The 23,497-nt window shown below is 37.3% G+C and overlaps 1 protein-coding gene across 1 annotated transcript in view; it reads left to right on the top strand.

The window, feature by feature from the left end:
• The window catches only part of GUCY1A2 (guanylate cyclase 1 soluble subunit alpha 2), a 372,058-nt gene that overhangs the window by 32,074 nt on the left and 316,487 nt on the right, over positions 1–23,497 (top strand). Inside the window, exons 2-3 of the mRNA XM_054439506.2 lie at positions 149–210; positions 7,536–7,657. Coding sequence (XP_054295481.1) covers positions 149–210; positions 7,536–7,657 — 184 coding nt within the window. The remainder of the gene's footprint in view (positions 1–148; positions 211–7,535; positions 7,658–23,497) is intronic.

Genomic DNA, 23,497 nt, shown 5'->3' with positions numbered 1-23,497 from the left:
CATGGCATGATGCAAAATGGGTTAATATTGTAGAAGGAAAACTCTCAAGAGATAAATCAGAAGTTTCACCTGTCTGCCTACGAGACTCACAGTGGGAATGGTACTGATTTGCTGATAATATGTTTTTATTATTATTATTATTCTGTAGCCTCAGACGATACAGCAAACTCTCAAGAGGACACTGCAGTATTATGAACATCAAGTTATTGGGTAAGTAAAAATTGATTTTGGTTATTATTGGGGGCAAATTAAAGGTAATTACTCAAACATAGCTGTTGAGTATGTGATTTTCTGCTACCCAGGTCAACCTTATTTTAAAGTGGCTATGTTCTCATAGTGTGGGGGGTGAAGGCTTATTGGGGGGGTCCCTTGGAGTGATTTCTTTTGGCTTGTTTGTGCTTAATTCTTTTAAATGAAATTACTTTCTGGTATTGCTTTTCCTTTTTTTTTCTCAGTCTTCTCATGTTCTTACTCTCTTATTCCGATGTTGAATCATATAATTGTGCCTTACTAATGTGGTGAGCTTTATTGGTACCAACCCAGATGCTTTGAATGGGATTTTAGAATCCTTAAGTAGAGTTTGATAAGAATCACTACAGCCTTAACACAGTTCAGTGAGAGGAATTAGTTTACTTAGAGTCACGTGCTACATATTTTTCTTTATTATCGCCTATTTCTTGAAGTGGTTGTGATGTGGTGTAAAGTAAGAAGACTTGGTGTAAAGTAAGAAGACTTGATGTCAAAAGACAGGACTTCAAGGCCTCACTAGCACATAGATTTTTTACTAAGTAACTCTATCTCTTTTTTAAAATGTGATGATAATAATAACTAAATCAAGGATTAGATGTAATGATTAAATGAGGTAATTTCAATGAAAGCATTTTGTAAACAGAGAGCTCCAAATGATTATGAGGTACACCTCTAATTGGCTATGGCAGAAAGCAACTGGCAAATATGAAAGCCTAAATTTACTTACTCATGCAATCTAGCTTTTAGATTAAATTTATTGACATTAGAGGCAATGTATATTTTTAATTTACCTTGTTAGTATTCTTTATATGGTACAGTGATTTATCTTTGTAAGATTTTAAGAACTTTTGAGAAGTCAGGGTTCAAACTGTGGTACTTCTTGAACTGCTCTCAGGATCATTTCATATTTATGGCTAATAGTCATTGCCATAGGGATCAAGAACATAATTTTGGCTATTAGGGTATAGTGTGATTTTTTTTCACAGAACAGAAGGGAAGAAATCTTAATGGAAAAATAATCTCGGTACCTAGTACAATGCCATATACTTTAAGTGCTTGATGATTATGTTAATTGTCATTTCAAAGGGAATTGCTTTGAAACTTTGTCATGCTAATCCTCAAGAGTGTAGTTCTAGGAAAAACATATTATTTAAACTCATGGCTTTTAGTTTGAGGCCATTAGTGATTTTAAATGGTTTATCCTAATGGAGATAAAGAATGTCAAATTAATCTTTCTCCACATATCCTGAAATAAAACTTAATCACTCTCATTGAATTTCCTGCTTGCAAAGTATGGTGTTTGGATTAAATTAGTTAGTATACTTAAAGTAGTTCCTTGTATGTGGTGAGCACTACATACCTGTTTGCTCTTATGTTTATCGTTATTATTAGTATTTTTATGACAATATCCATCATCAAAGTCTAATTTTCTGGGATTATGGCATGCTCTTTCTCTTTTGAAATAAAATAACTGATGAAATATTCTCATTTTTGAACTAAAGTATACCTTCAAGGCAAATTGGAGTGGGAGTCTTATAATGTGATCAAAATAGATAACCAAATTATATTGCTATAATCAGAAAATTTTTTTCTCCATTGATAGAATGGAGGGAGTTCCCTTTTATCCAGCTGGCTGCCTCAGCCCTCCCCTTCTACCTATGTAGACATGGTCTGTGGTGCTTCTTTGTCTATTGCATGTGTGGTCTTTTCCTAGTTCTGTTTATTGCATACACAGTATAAAGAAAACAGAGAGTTTGAAGAGGGGTCTTGATGCCTGGCATGATTCAAATAGGCCTATTAGCATATTTTTGCTTGGGTGTTGGCTCATTTCTTGGAGCTGAAGTACCTTTGCTCACTGACTTTATTTGCATTCACGCTGATGAAGACAAAGGGGGCCTGTTGGCAGCAGTTTTGTCATGTTTGCCTTTCTTGACTGTATTCCCCTTTCTTGCCTTTTTTCTCATTGATGACTTTAGTGTCCAACTTCCTCTTTTGCCTTTTATTCTCCATCTTTCTACTTTCTATTTCTCTTTTCACAATCAAAAAAGCAGAGCAGCTAATATCACTCACCCTTGAACTAAAAAGTGTTTACAGCTGTATGTTGTTCCTCTTAAGAAAATACAATTTAAGGCTTCCTATCTCTAATTGTGAAAAAGAATGTGTTTCTTACAGTTAAAGGGATTTTGGAATCCCTGTATTGAGAATTGAGAGTAAGTGCCGACAAGCATAATTTTAGTTATGCTTGTCAGCAGGTGAGGTTGGGAAGGAGATGCTTTTCCTAATCTCTGAAATGGGGCTTGCTTAAAGCTGTCTTGAAATAACTCAGCATTTAAATACTTTGTGTTGAGGTGTTGAAGCAGAACAGGTAACAGAGTATGAGCTAGTCCTTCTCTTTTTAATTTCTTAATTATCCTTCAACCACTAACCTTCTTTTCCTTTCCTTGAAAACTCTGCCCTTAATCTGTTTTATTTATCAGAGCTCTAGGATTGTACGGTTCTGCTCCTTGGATTCTTATACTGGTTGCCCATAGAAACTCTCTGAGGCTTTTTTTGTCTGCCAAGACTGAGACTTCAACGCAGAGAGCAGCTGTTCCGAAGGGTCACAGACAGAAGGACTGGGAGGGAGTAGCTGATGGGGCTTCCTGTTAGGGAGTAAGATAGCCTCTCTGTACCTTATCCACTTTATCTTTAAACATTATTCTGTTCCTTAATTTATCCATTCACTTGTTCATTTATTTATTCATAGAGATCATTCAAGTTGGGGAAATGAGTGCTAAAATAATTTATTCATGCAATGTGATAAATCTTCTCTTCATATCCACTATCGTCATCATCTCTCACCAAGACGTTCTGGTCTAGTTTTCTGGTTTCTACTTTTGTCCGCCAATATGTATTTTCACCACAGCAAAGCAATTAAAAAATTAGATCATGCCACCTTCTTACGTGAAACCAATGGTTCTCAAATGTTAATGTGCATCAGAATCACCTGCCAGCCTTGTTAAAACACGTATTACTGGGCCCTGCTCCCAGAGGTTCTGATTTTGTAGGTTCAGGTAGGGCTCAAGAAACTGGCATTTCTGACAAGTTCCCAGGTAATGCTGATGCTGCTTGTCCAGGGATCACACTTTGAAGCCCCTGCTTTAAACTATATAATGGCTTATTATGGTAGAATAAAGTCTAAATTCTTTCTGTGATCTGGCCTCTGCCTACCTCTGTAATTTCATCCCTTTCCACTTCCCTTTTTTTCACTCCGTTTCAACCTTCTGTTGGTTTCTCAACTTACCAACCTTAGCTTCAGGGCCTTTGTATGTATCGTTTCATTTTTATGCAATGCTCTTTCCCCAGATGTTTGCATGGCTTATTCTTTATATACATATAGGTCTCTGTTCAAATGTCTTCTCTACAGGAAAGCCTGCCCTGATCACCCCATCTAAAGTATCTCTCCATCACCTACCTCAAACTCCAATCGTGTCAGGTTGACTTTGTGGAAAATTTTGATTACTATATAAACTCTACATATTCATGCTCACTTGGAGAGCTTCTTGTTCCCATAGCACTGTCTTTCCTCCACCTGGAATGAGTAAGGGGGCATTGAATGTGCATCTTTATGTTAGTTGCTCTTTAACTCAAACTTCTAGGGAATGGACTAACTTTCTGGGTGGTGTGGGGTGGAAAGATTAGTGAGGAGCAGAAGAAGTCAGTAGGAGACAGGCAGGATTCACTTTAGAAATTAAAAGAAACTGAGGATAGAGGAATGTCTGTTTATAATGGTACTTTTTTTCTGATATAATTCTTGCCATTGTGCCCTTTCTTTGTATGTTGTGGAAAGATTGTGTTTTGTAAGTAGATATATGAGACTTACTAGACATAAAGTCAGGTTTTGCTATGAATAATCTTGGGAAGGTTACTTAAAATCCCTGAGCCTCAGTTTTCTCGTTTTAAAAATGGGGATAATAACAGGGTTGTGGTGAGGTTTAAATGAAATCTTAATGATAATAATGTATGAAGTCATATAATCACATAAAGTAGTTAGCATAGTACCTGTTACACAAAGATAATCAATAAATGAATTGAATTATTATTACTGCTGTTAGTAAATGACTCTTTTGCAATTCAGCTTTTGTTGATTGTCTTCAGTTTATCCTCCTGCTGCAACCTTTTCCTGTCTTCCTTGGGCCTTTTAAAGTTTAGAATCTGTTGTTTAGTATCTGGAGCTGAACATGCCCAGTTCGTGTTCTAGCTACAGTTTTCTTCTTACAGAGAGCATCTTTTTTGTTGATTTTTTTTTTTTTGACTGAAATTTCTGTCTCTAGAGGGCTTGACCCAACTGCTCTCCCTCATATTTCTACTACATGACTCCTACTGGTCTATGGCTCACAAAAATGGATTGCCATGGCAGGGTAGACGAAGCACAGATTTCTTCAGTAAACTACTATGAGAGATGTGATAATCTTTCTGAGATATAGTGTTCACTCACTATATATTTTAAACAATAAAGAATAAAGAAATATGTATTCAGAACCATGCCAGTAATTTTATCTTTTTTTTTTTTTTGCCAGAATAAGCATTGTTGTGTTAATATCATGGGTAGGACTGTTGCCAAACTCATATTAGTCTGGGACACCAATTCTTATAGTCATCTAACATTAAATTGTATTGCTGCAATTACTAATGTGGGCCCTATGTTTGTTTTATACAGCCAACCTTCTGTTCTCTTTTTCTTTTGACAATTGAGGAGAAATTAAGCCAGAATATTCAGTAGAACACTAGAGTGAAATTAAGAGTGGGTGAATTCTGATTATTCTGGGAAACAAACTTCAAGGATATTACTTAAGCTTTCATGATCAGATTTTGTGGCTTATTTTAATCTAAAAATGGTCTAGCTTCTTTTTTATATATTTACATAGAAAAAACTATCTTTTTGAACATAAACAAATTAGACAAAAGCTAATATCTATTGATTGCTTACTATGTTTGAGGAGATATGCTGGGCACTTTCCATCTTCTATTTAATCCTAAAAATATTGCATAAGAGTATTGTATTAAGCACATTTTACACATGAGGAAATTGAGGCTGAGAGAAAAAAGTACTTTTTTAAGGTCATTCTGATAAAAATGGTGGAGGTTGAATTAAAAATAACCCTGTGGTTGTCTGTGTTTAATATCTGTGCTCCCTGTTTCACCTCTTGAGTGACTCCTGCATTCTGGAAACTGTAGAAAGCATTTTGCCTAACTGGTTTATTGGAGTCTGATCTCAATGAGGTGTACAAACATGAAACCTTTTTATTTTTCCCTCCACTCACATCAAGCATGCTAGGATACATCCCCTTCAATATTAGCTTAGACAGATTGCTCTGTTTTCTAAATATTTCCAAGAATTATGAAGTTCACTCTAGACCAATTTAAATCTTTACTCTCATATCCAGTCTGACTCTAATGTTTCTTTCTCTGTCTGGGTCAGGCCTTGGCCTAAGAGACTTGGAATGCAGGACAGAGTGTATGATGTGGGTTTTCACTCCTCTTCTCCAGGCCATTCCTTTCTGTGTCCCTTTCTCTTCTGATGTATTGGGTGAAGCATGAATGAAATGGAAAATGGAAAATTTCACTGGGGTTGTAGCAGTCCTCTCTTGGCTGTCATGCCCTCACTAGGGTGCATGTATGAGTTCTGCCCTGACTGTTTCGGATGCCCCAGCTCCTGCACCTAAGGACTTCACTCTTGTGGTCTTGCTAGTGGAAGCCCTGTCCCTGGCTGGCAGCCTCTAGATTGGAAGAGCACCATGACAACCAGAAAACTCAAGCTTGCCTCTCTCTTCCCTAACCCATGGGAAACTCACATATTTGCCCTGCCAAACGGTGGGCCTTTAGGTTGCTCCTAATTTTGCTCTATTTCTTTTCCTTGTCGATAACTTTCTCCAGAGTCTTCTTCCTCTTATCAGTCAGACAGGGGAGTATGATCAGGAAATCCACTGCCTCTGCAGACGTTCACTGGGGAATGAGATGGGTAATCCCCAATCTTTACCAGCTGTGGACTCCCCGCACCAGCTGGACTTCTGCAGGGAACACTCCGCTTTTCTCCTTTTCTAGGAGGGGAGGGGGAAAAGTACCATAGCACTCTCTTCCTAGGCCAACTCCTCACTCTTCTGAAGATTTTATTTTGAAGTCTTTCTGTTCCTTTGCTTCTGTAAGCTGGTGGTAGAGTGACAGGGGCAGTGGCTATTTAGTCTCCTCTTAAGTCCTGAAGAAGAGCTGTGGTCTTCTTGGCTACCCCTTTGGAATGTGGGAGGATTTGGCCTTTAATGTCTTCAGCTTTTTTGTCTTAGCTCTCATTCAGAGGCAACTCAAAAAGTCTCAGCCAATATCCAGTTACAGGCATTGTGTTATTTAGTCCTCACAAGAACTCTAGGAGGTACCTCCATTTTATGAGAGAGGAAATTTAGACTAACAGAGATTATGTTACTTGCTCAAGATCTCACAGATAGAAAATGGTAAGACCATGACTCAAATTCTGCCAGATGTATATTATTTATACACCATACCGCTATCTTCTTTTTCTTTCTTTCTTTTTTTTTTTTTTGAGACAGAGTCTCACTCTGTCACCCAGGCTGGAGTGCAGTGGCACAATCTCAGCTCACTGCAAGCTCTGCCTCCCGGGTTCACGCCATTCTTCTGCCTCAGCCTTCAGAGTAGCTGGGACTACAGGCGCCCGCCACCACGTCCAGCTAATTTTTTGTATTTTTAGTAGAGATGGGGTTTCACCGTGTTAGCCAGGATGGTCTTGATCTCCTGACCTCGTGATCTGCCTGCCTGGGCCTCCCAAAGTGCTTGGATTACAGGCGTGAGCCACCGCGCCCGGCCTGTACTGCTATCTTCTTGACTGTGACAAAAGTTATGGTGTGTTTACTTTCAGCACCATTGAATGCCAGGACACCAAATTAACATTGTTAACTTTTCCTTTTGTAGGCAGCTTCCTCATAGAAACAGATCACTAGCCTTGATGAAGTGCTCAAAGAGTGATACATTAGCTATACAAAGCTGATATATTTTTTGTTCTCCTCAATTTTTTTCACACATAGCTTTCTTGTTAACAGTTGCCTCCAGTTCCAGGTCTACACTGCAAATGCTGATGTGAATGGTGGGTTATGCCAGAATTATGTCTCAAAGCTTCACTTATTTTAAAATGTGACTGATGAAAGCATAGACTGCGTGTGCTTGTGCGTGTGTATATGAGTTGCATTCGCAGATGCTTTCAAAAATTTCTCCTTATGCTAATTTTGTTTTCTTCTTAGTTACAGGGATGCAGAAAAGAATTTCCACAATATCTCTAACAGATGCTTCTATGCAGACCACTCCAACAAAGAAGAAATTGAAGATGTCTCAGGAATTCTTCAGTGTACTGCTAATATACTCGGTATATTAACTATATATATTTATATGGTTGAGAGAGAATGAAAGAGAGGGAAAGTCGAGGTGGAAATGTTTCATGTTCTACCAAAGAGAGATGTGGAGAATATGGCAAGTTGAGACCCAGACCTTGTGAAGTGATGGGTGTTAACTCTCCTGAAGATGTTTGAGTGGAAATTGCTTTCATGCCACTTAATTAGAGATGGAAAAACATCAAAACAAAAATACTTAAATTCCAGGGAAACAATTTCAAATATTCACATGTGAATAGTATTAGCTTTGTATAATCCATGTTTCTTTGGCCCTTATTCTCAGCTAAAGTTGTAGGATCTTTTTTTCCTCTCAGTCATGCTCTATTATTTCTGGGAGGTCCTGGTTGGGGCAGAAGGGTGGCCCACAGGTACTCTTAACACTCTACGATCCAATGTTCCTTTCTGTGGCCTTGTCAGTGAAGTAGGTCATCTACTGAGGTGTCTGTGCCCTACTTGGGGTTAGGGGAGTGTCCATCTTAAAGATATTTGTACTTATGACAGAGGGGCTGTTTTTGGATGCTCCAACATGGCTAAAAGGTACTGTTGTAGATTGCAGCCAATTATACAGCCATAAGCTACCATAACTCAGCTGTACTACCATGCTATCTGACATTCTTGGTGTGTGAGAGCTACATTGTATTCCATGCAAAGTATTCTAAAAGAAATATTTTTTTCCTAATGTCTTACAGATGTTTCTAGTGAGAAATTTCTCTTTTAAGTTTTTCTTGGAATTCTTTTTTCTTTATGACCCAGATAGGAATCCATGGGGTGCTGGAGGGTGCTAGTGGGGAATAACAAATCTTAGTGAGCGACTCCACACAGAATGCAAAATCTCTTTTGGGGTCAGGTGATGGACAATAGGGCAAACCAGTTTGCATGTTCTTTCTTTTCCTTTAAAGTATTTTCCCTGGAGACATCTGAGTTTCTCCTACAAACAGTTTCCAGGTCATCCCAACCCAAGAGTCTATCAGATTTTTCTAAACATGTCAGACTTCTAGAGGTAGACTTCTTTTACATTCAAGCTGGGAATCCAGCCGCCGGTTGGCTACATTTTCATCCTAGGTAACTTTTGTAAACACAAAATTGTATAATAAGAAAATGTATACCTTTTGTGAGGGGATGCATATAGATGTCAGTGGTTTGTCTATAACAGCATGCAGGACAGTGATGGGTAGTGAAAAGGAGGCCAAAGATTCATTGCCTTAATCTTAGAACAACTGCAGGGATGTCACAATACCCAAGTAAATCTTATGACTGGAGAAAATAAGGGATGAGATTAAAAGAGACATTACCCAAGAGCTGTTTAAAGTTTTCTGATTTTATATTTTCAAGGACTCTCCTTTCAGTAACATATATTTCTCTTAATGCATTGTGATTTCAAGGGGTGGGGTGATGATGCTACACTAAAAGGGATGTATCAGAATCTCAGTGAAGGGATGTTTAATATTTTGAAAAGTTGCTTCTTATCCAGTTTCTAAACATTTTCCTGACCCTCACGTCTTTCTTCTTTATGCTCCCTATTTTTAGAATCACTGAGTTAGAGGGAATAGGAGGTGTTCAAAGATAATGATTATACTGGGGCGCTAAAGGCAGTTGGACTGTGGCTTGTAAATGAGTGTGCGGAATTTCCACGGAAAGAAACCCTGGGTCAAACAATTTGAAATGGTGACCACCAGGGGACACTGTTGGCCCAGCACAGCTTAGTTGCCCTTTGAAGATTGCCCTAAGATGTTGGATAAGTAGTGAGTGAGAAGAACAGCAGGCAATGTGCTGCCTGATGACATTAGGGTAAGTGAAGTGTTTATAACTTAGAAGGTGATCATGTAACAGGGTTTAGATTTCCATGAATACTAACTTTTTCTACAAAAGAGATACCAGGTCTGATTATTTTCTTCCTCTAAGTAATGATAGGTTGTTTTCAAGATTTAAAGCACAATCTTGTAAAGTTTAAATTTCTGAAGATTAACGTTTAATGCCTGCCACCTGCCAACCAGATGCTGGCACAGATGATTATGTGCCTAAGAGGTAGCTGTTCTCCTTGAATAGTGTCTTTTTAGAACTCTTGATATATTGACTCTCTGAGGACAGCTTTAGTGGGTCATATTCAATAAAAGCTTTGTTTTTAACAAGTCACTGAGCTATGATTAATCTTGGCTTCTTTAGATTTTTATCTTTTTTTAAAGTTGTGTTTAAATTCTCTTCTGTAATCATATATGAGAATGAAAGAATTGGTCAGCTTACTGGACAGAAAAGCATGACATAAATTATTTTTTGAGAGGTTGTTGGGGGGTGGCACAGGAAAACAACATTTCAACCAAGATAAGAAAAATTTTGATGCCTGGGAACCTTTTTTTTTGGATGGCAGAAGGCAGTGTTCCAACTCCATGGTTTATATTTATCACCTTTGGGGAGTGTGATTAGAATATTGGTGGACTGAGATTGGCAAACATATATTTCTCTTACCTTCTTAACCTATTACAGGGTTGTATTAGAGTCTGGAAATGTGTTGTTTATTCACTTATTTGTATATTATTTATACTTCATCAAAAAAGACTTGAAGTCATAGATCACAAAATATGATCATAGTAGCGATTTTTCTCATTCCAAAATGAGCATTTCTACCTACTTAGTATAAACAACTCCTCTAGAAAGTTTGGTCATTTACTGGCCCTTCAGGTTGAAGTTTGCATTTAGAGGGTGGCATGGAATAAAAATGAGGACCTGAGGAGAGGGAGAAAGTGAGTTGGAGAAGACCTGTTATGCCTCTGTCACTTATTTGTTCTCTCACCTCTTCCATGGGACTCCCTGGGAGCGCAAGTTGCGCCCTACAAGGTGTTTCATGCCTCTGGAGTAATGCGAAAGAACTGCTTCCAGATATCAAAATGTTTGCTGTCTGTTTCCCTTTTGTTGGCTTAGAAACTGGTTGTTTCTATTTTCTGTCTCTTCATTTACAAATTACGGATATTGATTATGGTCTGTTTCTTGTCATCTCTTCACCACATTTTGGTACTTTGGCAATTGCTGTGATAATGGAGGCTGGGCCCTTGAAACTCTGGCCACGCAAAGAAAGATAGTAGACAGTGCCCTCCCTGCTGGAGGACTTTAGAGTTAAATTTATTGCTGTATTTGGTACATAATGTCTTTTGCATACCAAAATGATCTAATTTTAGTTGTCCAAAAAATAGAAAATCTTTTCTAGCCCTAATCTGCAAAGCCTATTTTTAGCTCAAATTAAATAGTAGAAATGTGTTTATGCTCTATGAGGCAACATTTAGTATTTTCTTGGAAATTGTAATGGTTGAATGGTATGATGAAGCATGTATTAAAGCGTGTGTACCATGTTTTCTGCTGAAATGTTGCTATTTGTTCTTATGGCTTGGGTTTACATAGTGTTGTAGGCAGGGAGACAAAGTGAGTAGGAGAGTTAAGGGAGAAGGGTGATAAATTGCATAGTCTCCTTTGTCATAATAAGTTAAATATAAATCAGGTTATGACTATTTCAGTTTTAACAAGTTCTAATACTATTAAGGGTGTTGTGGGTGTTTCAGTTGTTGTAGAGCTTTAAGGAGCTACCAGATGGGGGAGTTGGGGTGTAGGAAAAATACTTCCCACAGTAGTTTAGAGAACAAATAGAAATGAGAGCTCTAGGTTAATTCATTTACTGATGAGTTATAGCATATAAAGATTTGCAGGTTTAGGAAGCATCAGTTATTTGCTAAGTATTGCTCAAAGTATAGTTTTATACTGCCCTTGCTAAGTGCATTTCCTCTCAAAATAGTCAGGAAGTGCATAGTTCTGAAAAGATATTCATTAATGTTTTCTCTGTTTTAAAGGTCTCTGTCTGTCAGAGTGTTGCTTTATCTTCTCTAAAAATGTAAGACATTTAAGTCAGAATGGGAGCAATGTTATCGTGGGATTATTTTATTGGGAGAGGGCTAGTAAGGAGGATAGAGGAAGTGACCTTTGGGGCTTATTCCTCACAATATTTTCTTAGTGTCAGGGATCCTGAAATACTGTGAAATCATTTATAAGATGCCACTGATTCCACAATCTTTAGCTGGTATGGAACTCTCTGTTTTTTTATAAGTAATAATTTTTTGCTTATATGTCAACTTGTATATACTTTTTTGTAATGTAATGTGTATTTAGGAGCCTTTTTTTTTTTTTTTTTGAGACGGAGTCTCGCTGTCGCCCAGGCTAGAGTGCAGTGGCGTGATCTTGGTTCACTGCAGGCTCCGCCCCCCGGGGTTCACGCCATTCTCCTGCCTCAGCCTCCCGCGTAGCTGGGACTACAGGCGCCCGCCACCTCGCCCGGCTAATTTTTTGTATTTTTAGTAGAGACGGGGTTTCACCGCGTTAGCCAGGATGGTCTCGATCTCCTGACCTCGTGATCCGCCCGCCTTGGCCTCCCAAAGTGCTGGGATTACAGGCATGAGGCACCACGCCTGGCCAGGAGCCTTTTAATTAGTCATAAAATTGTGAAGAATTAGCTTAAGGTTAGGTTAAGACTAACTTGGGGATTTTCTGGGAATAACTCTAAATAATATAATTGTTTAGTAGATAAGAATATGTTTAACATATTTGTTATCTTGGAGAACTAGTTAGTGTAGTAACAGCTTACCATATTTATTGGTGAATTAAGATTAATAGCAATAAATAACTTCTGCCATTATAGTTCTTGTTACTATAACTTGGTGACTGATCAATTTCCTCTTTCATTAAAAGTAAATATTTTCAGTATTTTACTAAAATGAATTGGAATTAAGGCAGTTGGAGGGGAAATAACTTAATAATGTTACTATAATGTAGTGATTTAGAGCAAGACTGGAGCCAGACTACTTGGGTTGAAAATGCATCTCAGCTACTTACTAGCTGCACGAACTGGAATGATTTACTTCATCTTTCCTTACCTCATATTTCTCATTTGCAAAATGGAAATAATATAATTGCACAATTCCTAGAGTTGCCAAGACGATTACATGAGTTAATTTATATCAAGTACATACTTAGAACAGCATAGTATATAACAAACAAATGGAACATAAATGTTTGCTTTTATTATTATTGAGTATTCCCCAAATAATGTTTGCATCAGACGCAGGAGGTTTGCTTACTTTTTTAGGTGAGAAAACTGATTCTTTGCAAGGTTAACTAACTTGTTGATATCTTTGGTCAGAGTTAACAAGCCACAGAGGCAGAATTTAAATTCATTTCAGTCTGATTCCAAACCTCATGTTCTTCTCATTACTTTGTGCTGCCTTCCAGAGTTGTTGACTGTGTCATCACTCCTCTGATGCTAATTACACACCACCTTTCCAGTTCTCTGAATTCTTAGAATCGTCATGATGTCACATTTTGCTTAGTGCATTGCTCTTTCAAATATACTTGGGATACTTGCTTGTATGAGACAAACTTCTTGTCAGTATTGAGGAAAGTTCAGTTGCGTTGCAATTTGGATCATTTCAGTTTAGATACTAGGATTATTCTTTATATTTTAGGTGTTGAAAATGCAAACTAAGGGTGATGGTGTTTCCCATCACAACACAAACGTGGTTTCTTAGCTATGCTATAGTAAACACTGTGACAGTTTTTTTGCTCAGATTTCAAGCTGATCTTGCTACGTAGCTGGCCTCATATGTTAGACATCATAAGGCCAGCACAAAACCTGCAAAAAGGCCGTGTTTCTGATGTTGTTGATTTAATGGAAAAGTTTAAGAATATCATCATAGAATCTTATTAAACAATTTCTAAACAGAGACTTTAGGTAGTGGCTCTGTGTAAATTAGAGACAACTTCTGTATTCTGCTCTCTGCTTATATAGTTTCCCTGAAATAGTTAGATATAGTAGATAGTCCTGAGAAAGAATGAGACCATTGTGTATGGACACTGCTTCCTATATGTGTAGGATAAACACTATAATAAAAACATATCCTTAAGTTATACAAGTCAGTTTTAGAAGTTACAAGGATATTGAGTATGTAGCCTTTTCGCTGGCTTCTTTTGTTTAGAAGTGTGAATTTAAGATTAATACGTGTCTTTCGCAGAGAGCTCATTCCTTTCCCCCAACTCCCCTGAAAAATATTCCATTTAACATGTACCACAGTTTGCTTATCCATTCATTGATTGAAGGATACCTTGGTTCTTTCCATTTTTGGTTATTGGATATTGAGTGGAATGTGGCATAGTTTCCCTCTTCTCCTAGGTATTTTTTCTCTTTTAGGAACATCTTCTTCTGAATCTTGTGACAGACTATTTCCCATTTGTCCTGCTAAATTTCTCCAGACATAGCTTTTCTTTTTTGCTGGAAGAACATGGAAGTCCTTTTTCTTAATTTTAAATTTTTGTTTCTGTGTCTCTAAAGCATTGTTTCGCTATCACTAGCAGCTTTCTGTCTAGCACCTCTTCTTTGTGTGAAGGGAGAACAACCCTTCAGATTCCTAAATTCTTCAGGTTGTCTTTTGTTCTCTTTTCTGAACTCTTCAGTAGGTTGGTGTTTATTTTTCCTTTCCCTTTAAGTTTTTTTTTTTAATGAAGTTTTAATGTAGTTTTAGATTTATAAAAAAGCTGTGAAGATAGCACAGAAAGTTCTGATATATCCCACACCCATTTTCCCCATTTGACATCATACATTAGTATGGTACTTTGGTCCCAATTTATAAAACAATATTGATAGGTTATTATTAACAAAATTCCATGCTTTATTTCAATATCCTTAGTTTTTAACCTTTTCCTGTTCCAGGATTTCATTTCACGTTACATTTAGTTGACTTATCTCCATAGCTTCTCTTATCTATGACATTTTCTCAGACTTTTGTTGTTTTTGATGACCTTGACAGTTTTCAGGTGTACTGGTCAGATCTTTTGTTTGTTTCCTGTTTGCTTGTATGTGGCCATATGCCCATCATTGGCCTGACATATGCCCATACTGTGTGTGTCTGTGTGTGCATAGTGTGTTTTGAGCACTTCCTTACTTCCCAGCACTATAAGATGTTCCAGACTCATCTTTCATACTTCCTGCCCCAGTTGTCTAGAATGAGCCATTTCTCTCAGGAGCCCTGATACCTTTTATTGGAGAATGGTATTGGAAACCATGACCTGGGCATTGGTTGTACTCATTGCTATTGGGGTGTTTTGCTTCTACGCCCTCTCAGCTGACAGAGCAAGAGAATATATGTGTGTAGACTAACTCATATATATATATATGCCCATCTATAAACATTTTTATATGTATTCATCATATGCTAAATATGAGTTAATACTGATGTCTCCAACTTTACTCCGTTACCATATGGATCATTCTAACCTTTCCCTCTTGCTTGTCTATATCCTTCTTTCTAACAAGGAGAAACCTGACTCCCTTTAGCCATCCATTTACTGAATTCTTCAATTCCAGTGTACGTTTATAGTTGTTTCAGAATTGTTAACAGAAACAACTCCAGGGGAAACAATTTTATCAACTAAAATACAGTGCCTATGGGCAGTTTGGGAGTATGTAGTTATGTATAAAGTTTTATAGTGTCCACTCATATCCAGGGTTACTTAGGTAAGCACCTTTCTACCCCACCACTTCCAGTGAGATTTTTTCATATATTTGTAATACAGCTAGATTCTTTTGTTATAGTCTTCTATCCTGTGATACTTTGACCTCCTAAACACACACACAGACACACACACACACACACACACATTTAAATTTGTATACAGTAAGTTTAGCTCTTGTGTTGTAAAGTTCTATGGGTATTGAAAAATGCGTAATGTCATATATCTGCCATTATAACATCATACCAAATACTTGCACTCTTCTAAAAAAAATCCCCTGTGTTTCACTTGTTCAACCCCATGTCACCTCCAAATCCCTGGCAAGTACCGATCTGTTTGCCGTGCTATAGTTTTGCCTTTACCAGAGTGTCATATAAATGTAATCATATAGTATATAGCCTTTTCACTGGCTCCTTTTGTTTAGAAATGTAAATTTAAGATTAATCCACGTCTTTGGCAGAGAGCTCGTTCCTTTCCCCCCACCCCCCTGAAAAATATTCCATTTAACATGTACCACAGTTTGCTTATCCATTCATTAATTGAAGGATACCTTGGTTCCTTACATGTTTGGTTATTATGAATTAACTGCTATAAAACATTCACTTGCAAGTTTTTATGTAGACTACATTTTCAAATCAGTTAGGTAAATACTTAGGAGTGCAAGTGTTGGACTATGTTTAACCTTGTAAGAAACTGTCAAAGTGTCTTACAAAGTGGCTGAGCCATTTGCCTTCCCAAAAGCAATGAATGAGACTTCCTATTGCTCTTCATCCTTTCCAGAAATTGGTGTTTTCCATTTTTTAGATTTTAGCCATTCTAATACATGTGCCTTCCTCCTTGAAATTTTAATAAACAAAAGCAGCACCTGTTATCTCTTTATAATTTCTGCATATACCAATTATAATTAAGAATTTTGTTTTCTGGTTTTGTCATTCTAAATACTTTTCCTGATATTATGACTGAATTTAGAAACTGCTTAAAAATTTATTAGTGATAGCAGTGATTGCCCATGATACTACTGTAATAGGTAGACTCTCTTTGGCTTAGTAACAATAAGTTCCTGGAATGAAGTTATTCAGCATTTATTCACTGGGAAATGAAATATTTTAGGAATTTCAGTGTAACTTTGAGGTGATATAACCAACAAGGTCCCATTTGTTGAAGATGTTGAAATATAAGATGTCCACAAATGGTCTTTGTTAATATCGTTATGCTCTCCTAACCCCCAGCTTGCCTGAGTTAAGATTCCTTTCAACACTATCAACAGCCAGTGAGTCAAACTCACTTAACTAAAGCTCCTTTACTCAATACATTCTCATAACAAAATTCTCGAATTTCTTAGAAACTCTTCTATTTTTGTTTTCTCAAAGATAGTATTACTGCCATTTAAAATCTGCAAAACTCCTTAGTTGGATAAAACAAAACAGAACAAAAACACTTATCTCTGACTTGGAGCAGAAGAAATGGAAGCACAGCTAGGTCAGGCTGCTTGCGTGGGTTCACACCATTAGCCTCTGGGGAGGGCAGTGTTTGAACTATGAGGCTGTGATGGTACAGCCTGCTGCATTACTTATTGACCCCTCAACTGCTTCTGTTACCAAACAGTAATTGTTATTATTGCTTTTTCTCTGAGTTAGAAGGAAGATTATTCTTCCCTTACTATGTGAGAAACATGATTGTGGGCCTGTAATCATTTCATATGTCAAACTCATAGCTTATTTTGTTGCCATCTCATGGAGCAGATTTATAGTGACTTGTCACATTTGCTTTTTGAAATACTGTTTTTTTGTCTTTATTTCTTTGAATCTCTTAGCTCAAGTGAGCATACCACCTTCCTTTCTCCCCCAACCCTTTTCTTTTGTGTTAGAAGACTTTTGTTAAGTAAATGAATTATTTCCCATGCATGAGGCTGATGTTTTTGTCCGTTGTATTATCTCTCTGTTTTCATTGTTCTTTGATGCATAACTCTGACTCAACTACAAATTTTAATAACATTCTGTTTTAATTCTTGTGACAGTTAGTGAAAATTTAAGTAAGAGTAGAGTTAAATTCGAACATCCTGGGTTCTATGCTAGATGAGTTGTCATTCTTACTAGTCTTGAGTTCAATTCTTCAGTCAATTTTAAGTACTTTTGACAGCATTTCTATTGTAATTTATTTAAATTAATCTGGTGAGTAGAGTTTTATGTGTCACAATAAAGATGTTACTTAAATTAAGACATTTTATATATGGTAAATTCCCCTTATTATCCCACTGTTAGTCCCATTTTTCAAAAGCAAAAATATTAATCTCTTATTTTCTTTGAGTCTGCTCAGTTAAACATTTCCATATGTTAAATTTTCCATCAGGGTAGCTATGGACTGTTATGTATTGTGGGTGATTTTTATAGGTGTTTTGGAGTGCTCTTTTCCCATTTCTGTTACTCATAGTAGTACCTAAAGTGACATCTCCTTCAAATCTCATAAGTTTGAGACCAAACTTCCAATTCCTGGTCTGTTGTGGTTTTTTCCTATATTTCCACAAAGTCTGATCTTAACCTTGAGAAATGGTAAGTTTCCAGTATGAAGAAAGAAGTTGTAGATTTTGGAAGTACTCTTCAGAATTTTCCACTGTTATAAATGAATTTTATTTTAGCCTTTGTGGGCAGCTTATACACTGTTATGCACCAATGTTATGGTCTAGGATCAGGTTGGGTAGAGAGATTGTTGGGCGGTAGGGAATGGTATGGGATGTGAGAACTGGGCTTCACTTCCCAGGTAGAAAAGGGCAGTTAGAAGAACCAGTGTAGGTCCCCACAGAAGACATGACTCATTGATGGAATGGAGGGAGAACCTCCAGTGTTGGTAACAGGCATGAAAAGAAACTGGTAGAGCCTATATAGAAGTCAACTAAACAAGAAACGCATGTGATTTTCATAAGCAAGGATACTGAAGTAATTCCTGACTCCTACATAATGGTGAGGATTGAACATTGTCCAGAGCCAGACAAGTAAAAGAGCAAAAGCCAACCCTGAAAATATCAATTTTAATTTTGATATTTATACATTTATGCTTTTATTCTTCCTAGGGAAATGTGATTGCATTATTGATTTGAATCCTAATCCCAAAAGTGCTTATGTCTATGCTAGACTCTAGATCAGTGGACCTTACATTCCACAAGTGATTGTACAGTAGGATCATCGAGAGACATTAAGAAATAAAAGAGGCCTATAGACATGATACCCAGATATTCTGATTAATCATATCTAGGGCAGAGACCAGAACTTTGTATTTTAAAAATACATTCTCTAGATAATTTTAGTATGCACCCATGACTTTTAACAATTTAACTCCAAGGCTAATCCTGCTCTTGGGCAAGGATGCTTAAGAAACTGTAGTCAATTCTTAGGACATTTGATACCAAGTCACCTCTACTGTTAGTTGGTACTTTAAAATCCTGTGTTTCTTTCTGTCTTATTTCTGAAAGTGGGTTGTTGCCTTGTACTCCACCCAATTCTTTCGACTTATTCCTACTTCTCTTCAGGACTTTAGTTCTATTTCTGAATCCCACACAGGAACTGGGGCTCTGCTTTCATCCATTGCTTTTTGTCTTGCAGATACAGGCTTAATGTCTCTTGCTAGATGCTCTGTATTTATCTTTTGCTAGATGTTCTACATTTATCCCTCCCTCCCTCCCTTCCTGGTTCCCTCCCTCCTTGCTTCCTTCCCTCCCTCCCTCCCTCCTTTCCTCCCTTCATTCTTTCCTTCCTTCCTCCCTTTTGCCTTTTCTGTATCTCTTTGCCAAATCTCCTTCATGCTGATAACTGCTGGCTTAGATTACTGGCTTAGACTGCCATCATTTGCATCACCCAATTAGAATATCATATTTTTTTCTGATTTTCTCCTGTTTATGTATAAGTGGGCATACCTAGTTCTAGATAAATCCCTCCCTTTATTCATCCCATGTCATTAATTCCACAATGACATGCAGTAGGGTTTTGTTCAAACTAATGTCAGAAATATTGGGTCATGCATTGTTTTCATAAAATGCCTGGTTACTGCTAGATTTTTTTACTTGAGCGCTTTAGATAACACTTTCCTGTCCACTATTACTATTGTTAGGATCAGAAATCCTATTAATTCCCAGAGGACAGTGTTACCCTAGGGAGAAAATAAAGTGGGTAATAGAATTTGTTGCTGCAATAGGAAAGGGAAGTTTATACTTGTCTGTGAGCTTTCATAAAGCAGAGTCATTTTAGGATCTTTGTGAAGAAGATATCAAGAGGGATTTCAGCCAGAGAACAAGCAGAACAGTGACAAATGATCCTGACTCTTGTGAGTTACTCCACTGAGCGATTAGTGCCCAGGAAAACGTTGACTGAAAATACCCAATTGCCATAATTTTTCTACTTTTCATTCTCTTTCTTCTGGTTCTGGGTACTTCCCCACACCATTTTATGAGACTTCATTCACCTCTTCGTTCACTTCTAGTACCTCAGACTGTTTTTCATTAACCTCTTTTTTTTGTTTGTTTCTATAACCTTTCTATTTTCATTATTCTTATTCTCAATCTTACATTTTAATAAAAAGCAACAATTCAAATCTGCTAAACATAAGTTTACTTCTCTTAATTTGTCATTACATTTTTGCTTTAGTGCTATTTTTAAGCTTAATATTCTAGTTGACAAATTTAGTAGTCAAGCAACTCTAACTTACTGCAAATCTATACAACTTCTTTAATTCAGAGCTCTAAATGATCACTAGGGTTTCAGCTGGACTAGTATATTGTTATATTAACTACAGGAAAAGATTGATTAATCCACAGAAGTCTGTATATAATATTGTAGAGGAAATATTTGCCCTATTAAAGGAATAGTTTTTAAGTACTTTGTTCCATCAATAGAAATATTTATTGAATATTTTGTATTTTGGGGTACTGTTCTAGGTACTGGTGATCATCTGGGAGAAAACAGCAAGTGGGGAGGCAGGCAGTAAAAAACTACAGACAAGTAACAAATACGAAAACATCAGAGTGATGCATGCTGTGAAGAAAAATAAGACAATGGGGCCGGGCGCAGTGGCTCATGCCTGTAATCCCAGCACTTTGGGAAACCAAGGTGGGTGGATCACCTGAGGTCAGGAGTTCGAGACCAGCCTGGCCAACATGGTGATAACCCCATCTCTACTGAAAATATAAAAACTAGCCAGGCCTGGTGGTGGGCGCCTGTAATCCCAGCTACTCGGGAGGCTGAGGCAGGAGAATTGCTTGAACCCAGGAGGCAGAGGTTGTAGTGAGCAGACACAGTGCCACTGCACTCCAGCCTTGGCAACAGAGTGAGACTCTGTCTCAAAAAAAAAAAAAAAGAAAGAAAAGAAAAATAAGACAATGGAATGTAAAAGAGTGTGAAGGGCTTAAATAATATGTTAACGATAATATTCTTAAATCCATTTAAGCAACTCATAGGATTTCTATATGACTGTAGTATTTGTGCTGTTTCACTGATATTTCTGGATTTAGAGCTCCAGAAATGAACTTTTTTTTTTTTTTTTTAACGTTCACTTTAATATGGAGGAGGTTGAGGTTAATGAAAGTTCTGGTTTCTCCACTGGTATCTGAGTAGCATTTGCTACTCTGGATCTATTTAAGACGAATGAAAGGAGACAGTGGGGCTGTAGCGTTGTATTTTGGGCTAGACAAAGTCCCAAGTGGTGTTCATCATTCCACCAGTGTGTTTTGAATACCTCCATGTGCCAGGCCTGTGCTGGCCATGAAGATTTGAGAGTGAGTAAGGCCGATGTCATCTCTGCTGTCCTGGCTCTATCAGCATAGAAGCTAATGGGAAGGCCGCATGGCAGGAGGTCTAAAACTTCTCTACTCAGTGGACAGAATGCAAAGCTGCTTGAGTGTGACCACTAGAAGAGAGCCATCCCAAGAGAAGTGGAAGTAAAATCCACAAATCAAATGCATACTTAAGCTTTCTCTTGCTGTTGATTTCTTTTTCTCCATATACACACACATACACATATATGCCTATATACATAAGTACATACAAACACATACATATATACATATGTATGTATACACATGTATAAATTATATATGCTTTACTATTTATAAGGATTTTTCATGTATACTATTTTGTACCTTGCTAAAGTCTATAATTAGGTATTATTATTTCCATTTTACAGATGAAGGAATTAGACCCAGAGTGTAAGTGCTTTACTCCAAATTGCTTAGCCAACAAATGCTTGCAGCTATATTTGAATATAGCTTTTTAAACTACAGGAAAGGAGTACTGCTCTTTTTACCATGTTGCATTTTTCTCTGTTTCCAAAAATAAGTGGTAATTGTGACACATCTTCCATTAAAAGAACCACCTCTGTTTCCTAAAAAAAAAAAATAAACACCCTGTGTGTATGTATTAGTATATACTGCTACATGGTACTATATGTTATTTTGGCCAACTCCCTGAATTAAAAAATATTTTTTTTTCTTTTTTTTTGAGATGGAGTCTTGCTCTGTCGCCCAGGCTGGAGTGCAGTGGCGCGATCGTGGCTCACTGCAAGCTCTGCCTGCCAGGTTCATGCCATTCTCCCGCCTCAGCCTCCCAAGTAGCTGGGACTACAGGCGCCCGCCACCACGCCTGGCTAATTTTTTTGTATTTTTAGTAGAGATGGGGTTTCACCGTGTTAGCCAGGATGGTCTCGATCTCCTGACCTCATGATCCGCCCGCCTTGGCCTCCCAAAGTGCTGGGATTACAGGCGTGAGGCACCTCACCCTGCCGAAAATATTTCATAAATACCTTTGCCAATGATTATTCTGTGTCTGTGCTGCCAGTGAGCACTGACAATATTTATTCTGGGTATGAAAGTATTTTTCTGACTCCAAATGAGAGACAGAAAAAAAGATCTAGAGAGCAAGGGTTTTCAGCTGATAAAAATAGGAGGAACCCAGCTTATACTTCTATTAATGCACACTTCATGGTGTGCTTCTTAATTGTTTACATGTCTTTCTCTTTGACTTGAATGTAGGTACCTAGTGGTCAGGTACCTACATTTAACTCTTTGGGTCCTATTTAACTCTTTGTAACCACAGCAGGAAGGCCAGAGGCCCTGGAGGGGTAGCTATCCAAGGATTATTGTTTGAAAGACAAATAAGGACTGAGGAGTATTCTTGAGGAAAGGAAACTAGAGACACAAGAAAAGCAAATGCAAAGCATGATCCTGTACTGGATCTCGGACTAGGAAATAATACAACTATAAGGTATATCATTGGGACAATGAGCAAAATTTGAATATAGATTGTGGGTTAGAAGATAGTATTGTGTCAAAGTGTACATTTTTATACAAGGAAGTATTAGGGATGAAGGGGCATAATGCCTGCTACCTACTCTGAAATGGTGTGTGTGTGTGTGTGTGTGTGTGTGTGTGTGTAGCGAAAGAGAAGGGGGAATGAGAGAGAATAAGAAAGCAAATGGGGCAAATTGTTCACAAATGGTGACACTTGAGATGAATATGAGAATTTTTGTACGATTCTTGCAACTTTTCTCTAAGTTTAAACTTATATCAAAATAAACATTTCCAAAAATGATTGAATAAAGTTAAAATAGATTATAAGTCCAAAGGAACTTTGTTTTTATTGGGTTGTATCCTCAATTAAAAACAAACAGACAACACTACAAAACTAACTAAAATAACAAACATAAGTGAGTTTAAGAGTTTGTAGCCTATTTTTATGCTAGTATAAAATTCCTAGTGTAACCTATGAATGCATCAAATTCTATATAATTAGTGTCCAGATTGGAGCCTATCTGTGGAGTTTATTTTCCTTAAGTTTTGTTTTCTGTCTCCCTTATAACGTGATTTGGTGATACAGAGATTAAAGATGAAATTGGAATAGTGTCTGAACATAGTCCCACTCTGTTTATCTACTATTGCAGGGCAATTGATACAAGAATAGGTGATTGGTTCCTGTATGTTCCAGAACATTTCATTTCTTTCTTCTACACAGAAAAATATTGCTCAAGAATAAAATCACATTTTCAAAGAATAAAAGTAAAAATAAAACTGCTGACTACTTCTATTGCTTAAGGTACCGATTTTCATGGTACTATGTTGAGTGACATCTATACATGGACATGTAGCTTTCTTCTTGTCGTCTCTTTACTATTATTTTTATTTTGGACTTCCCAAATACTTTCCTTGAATTCAGAAGCCTCATCAGTCATTGACATATTCTCCTCTGTAGACTCTGATTTTTTTATTGCTTCCCTGACATTTTAAATAGCCAGTATAC

The sequence above is a fragment of the Pongo pygmaeus genome, chromosome 9, assembly GCF_028885625.2.
Source record: "Pongo pygmaeus isolate AG05252 chromosome 9, NHGRI_mPonPyg2-v2.0_pri, whole genome shotgun sequence".
Classification (NCBI taxonomy): domain Eukaryota; kingdom Metazoa; phylum Chordata; class Mammalia; order Primates; family Hominidae; genus Pongo; species Pongo pygmaeus.
This window is presented reverse-complemented; position numbering and strand designations above follow the sequence as displayed.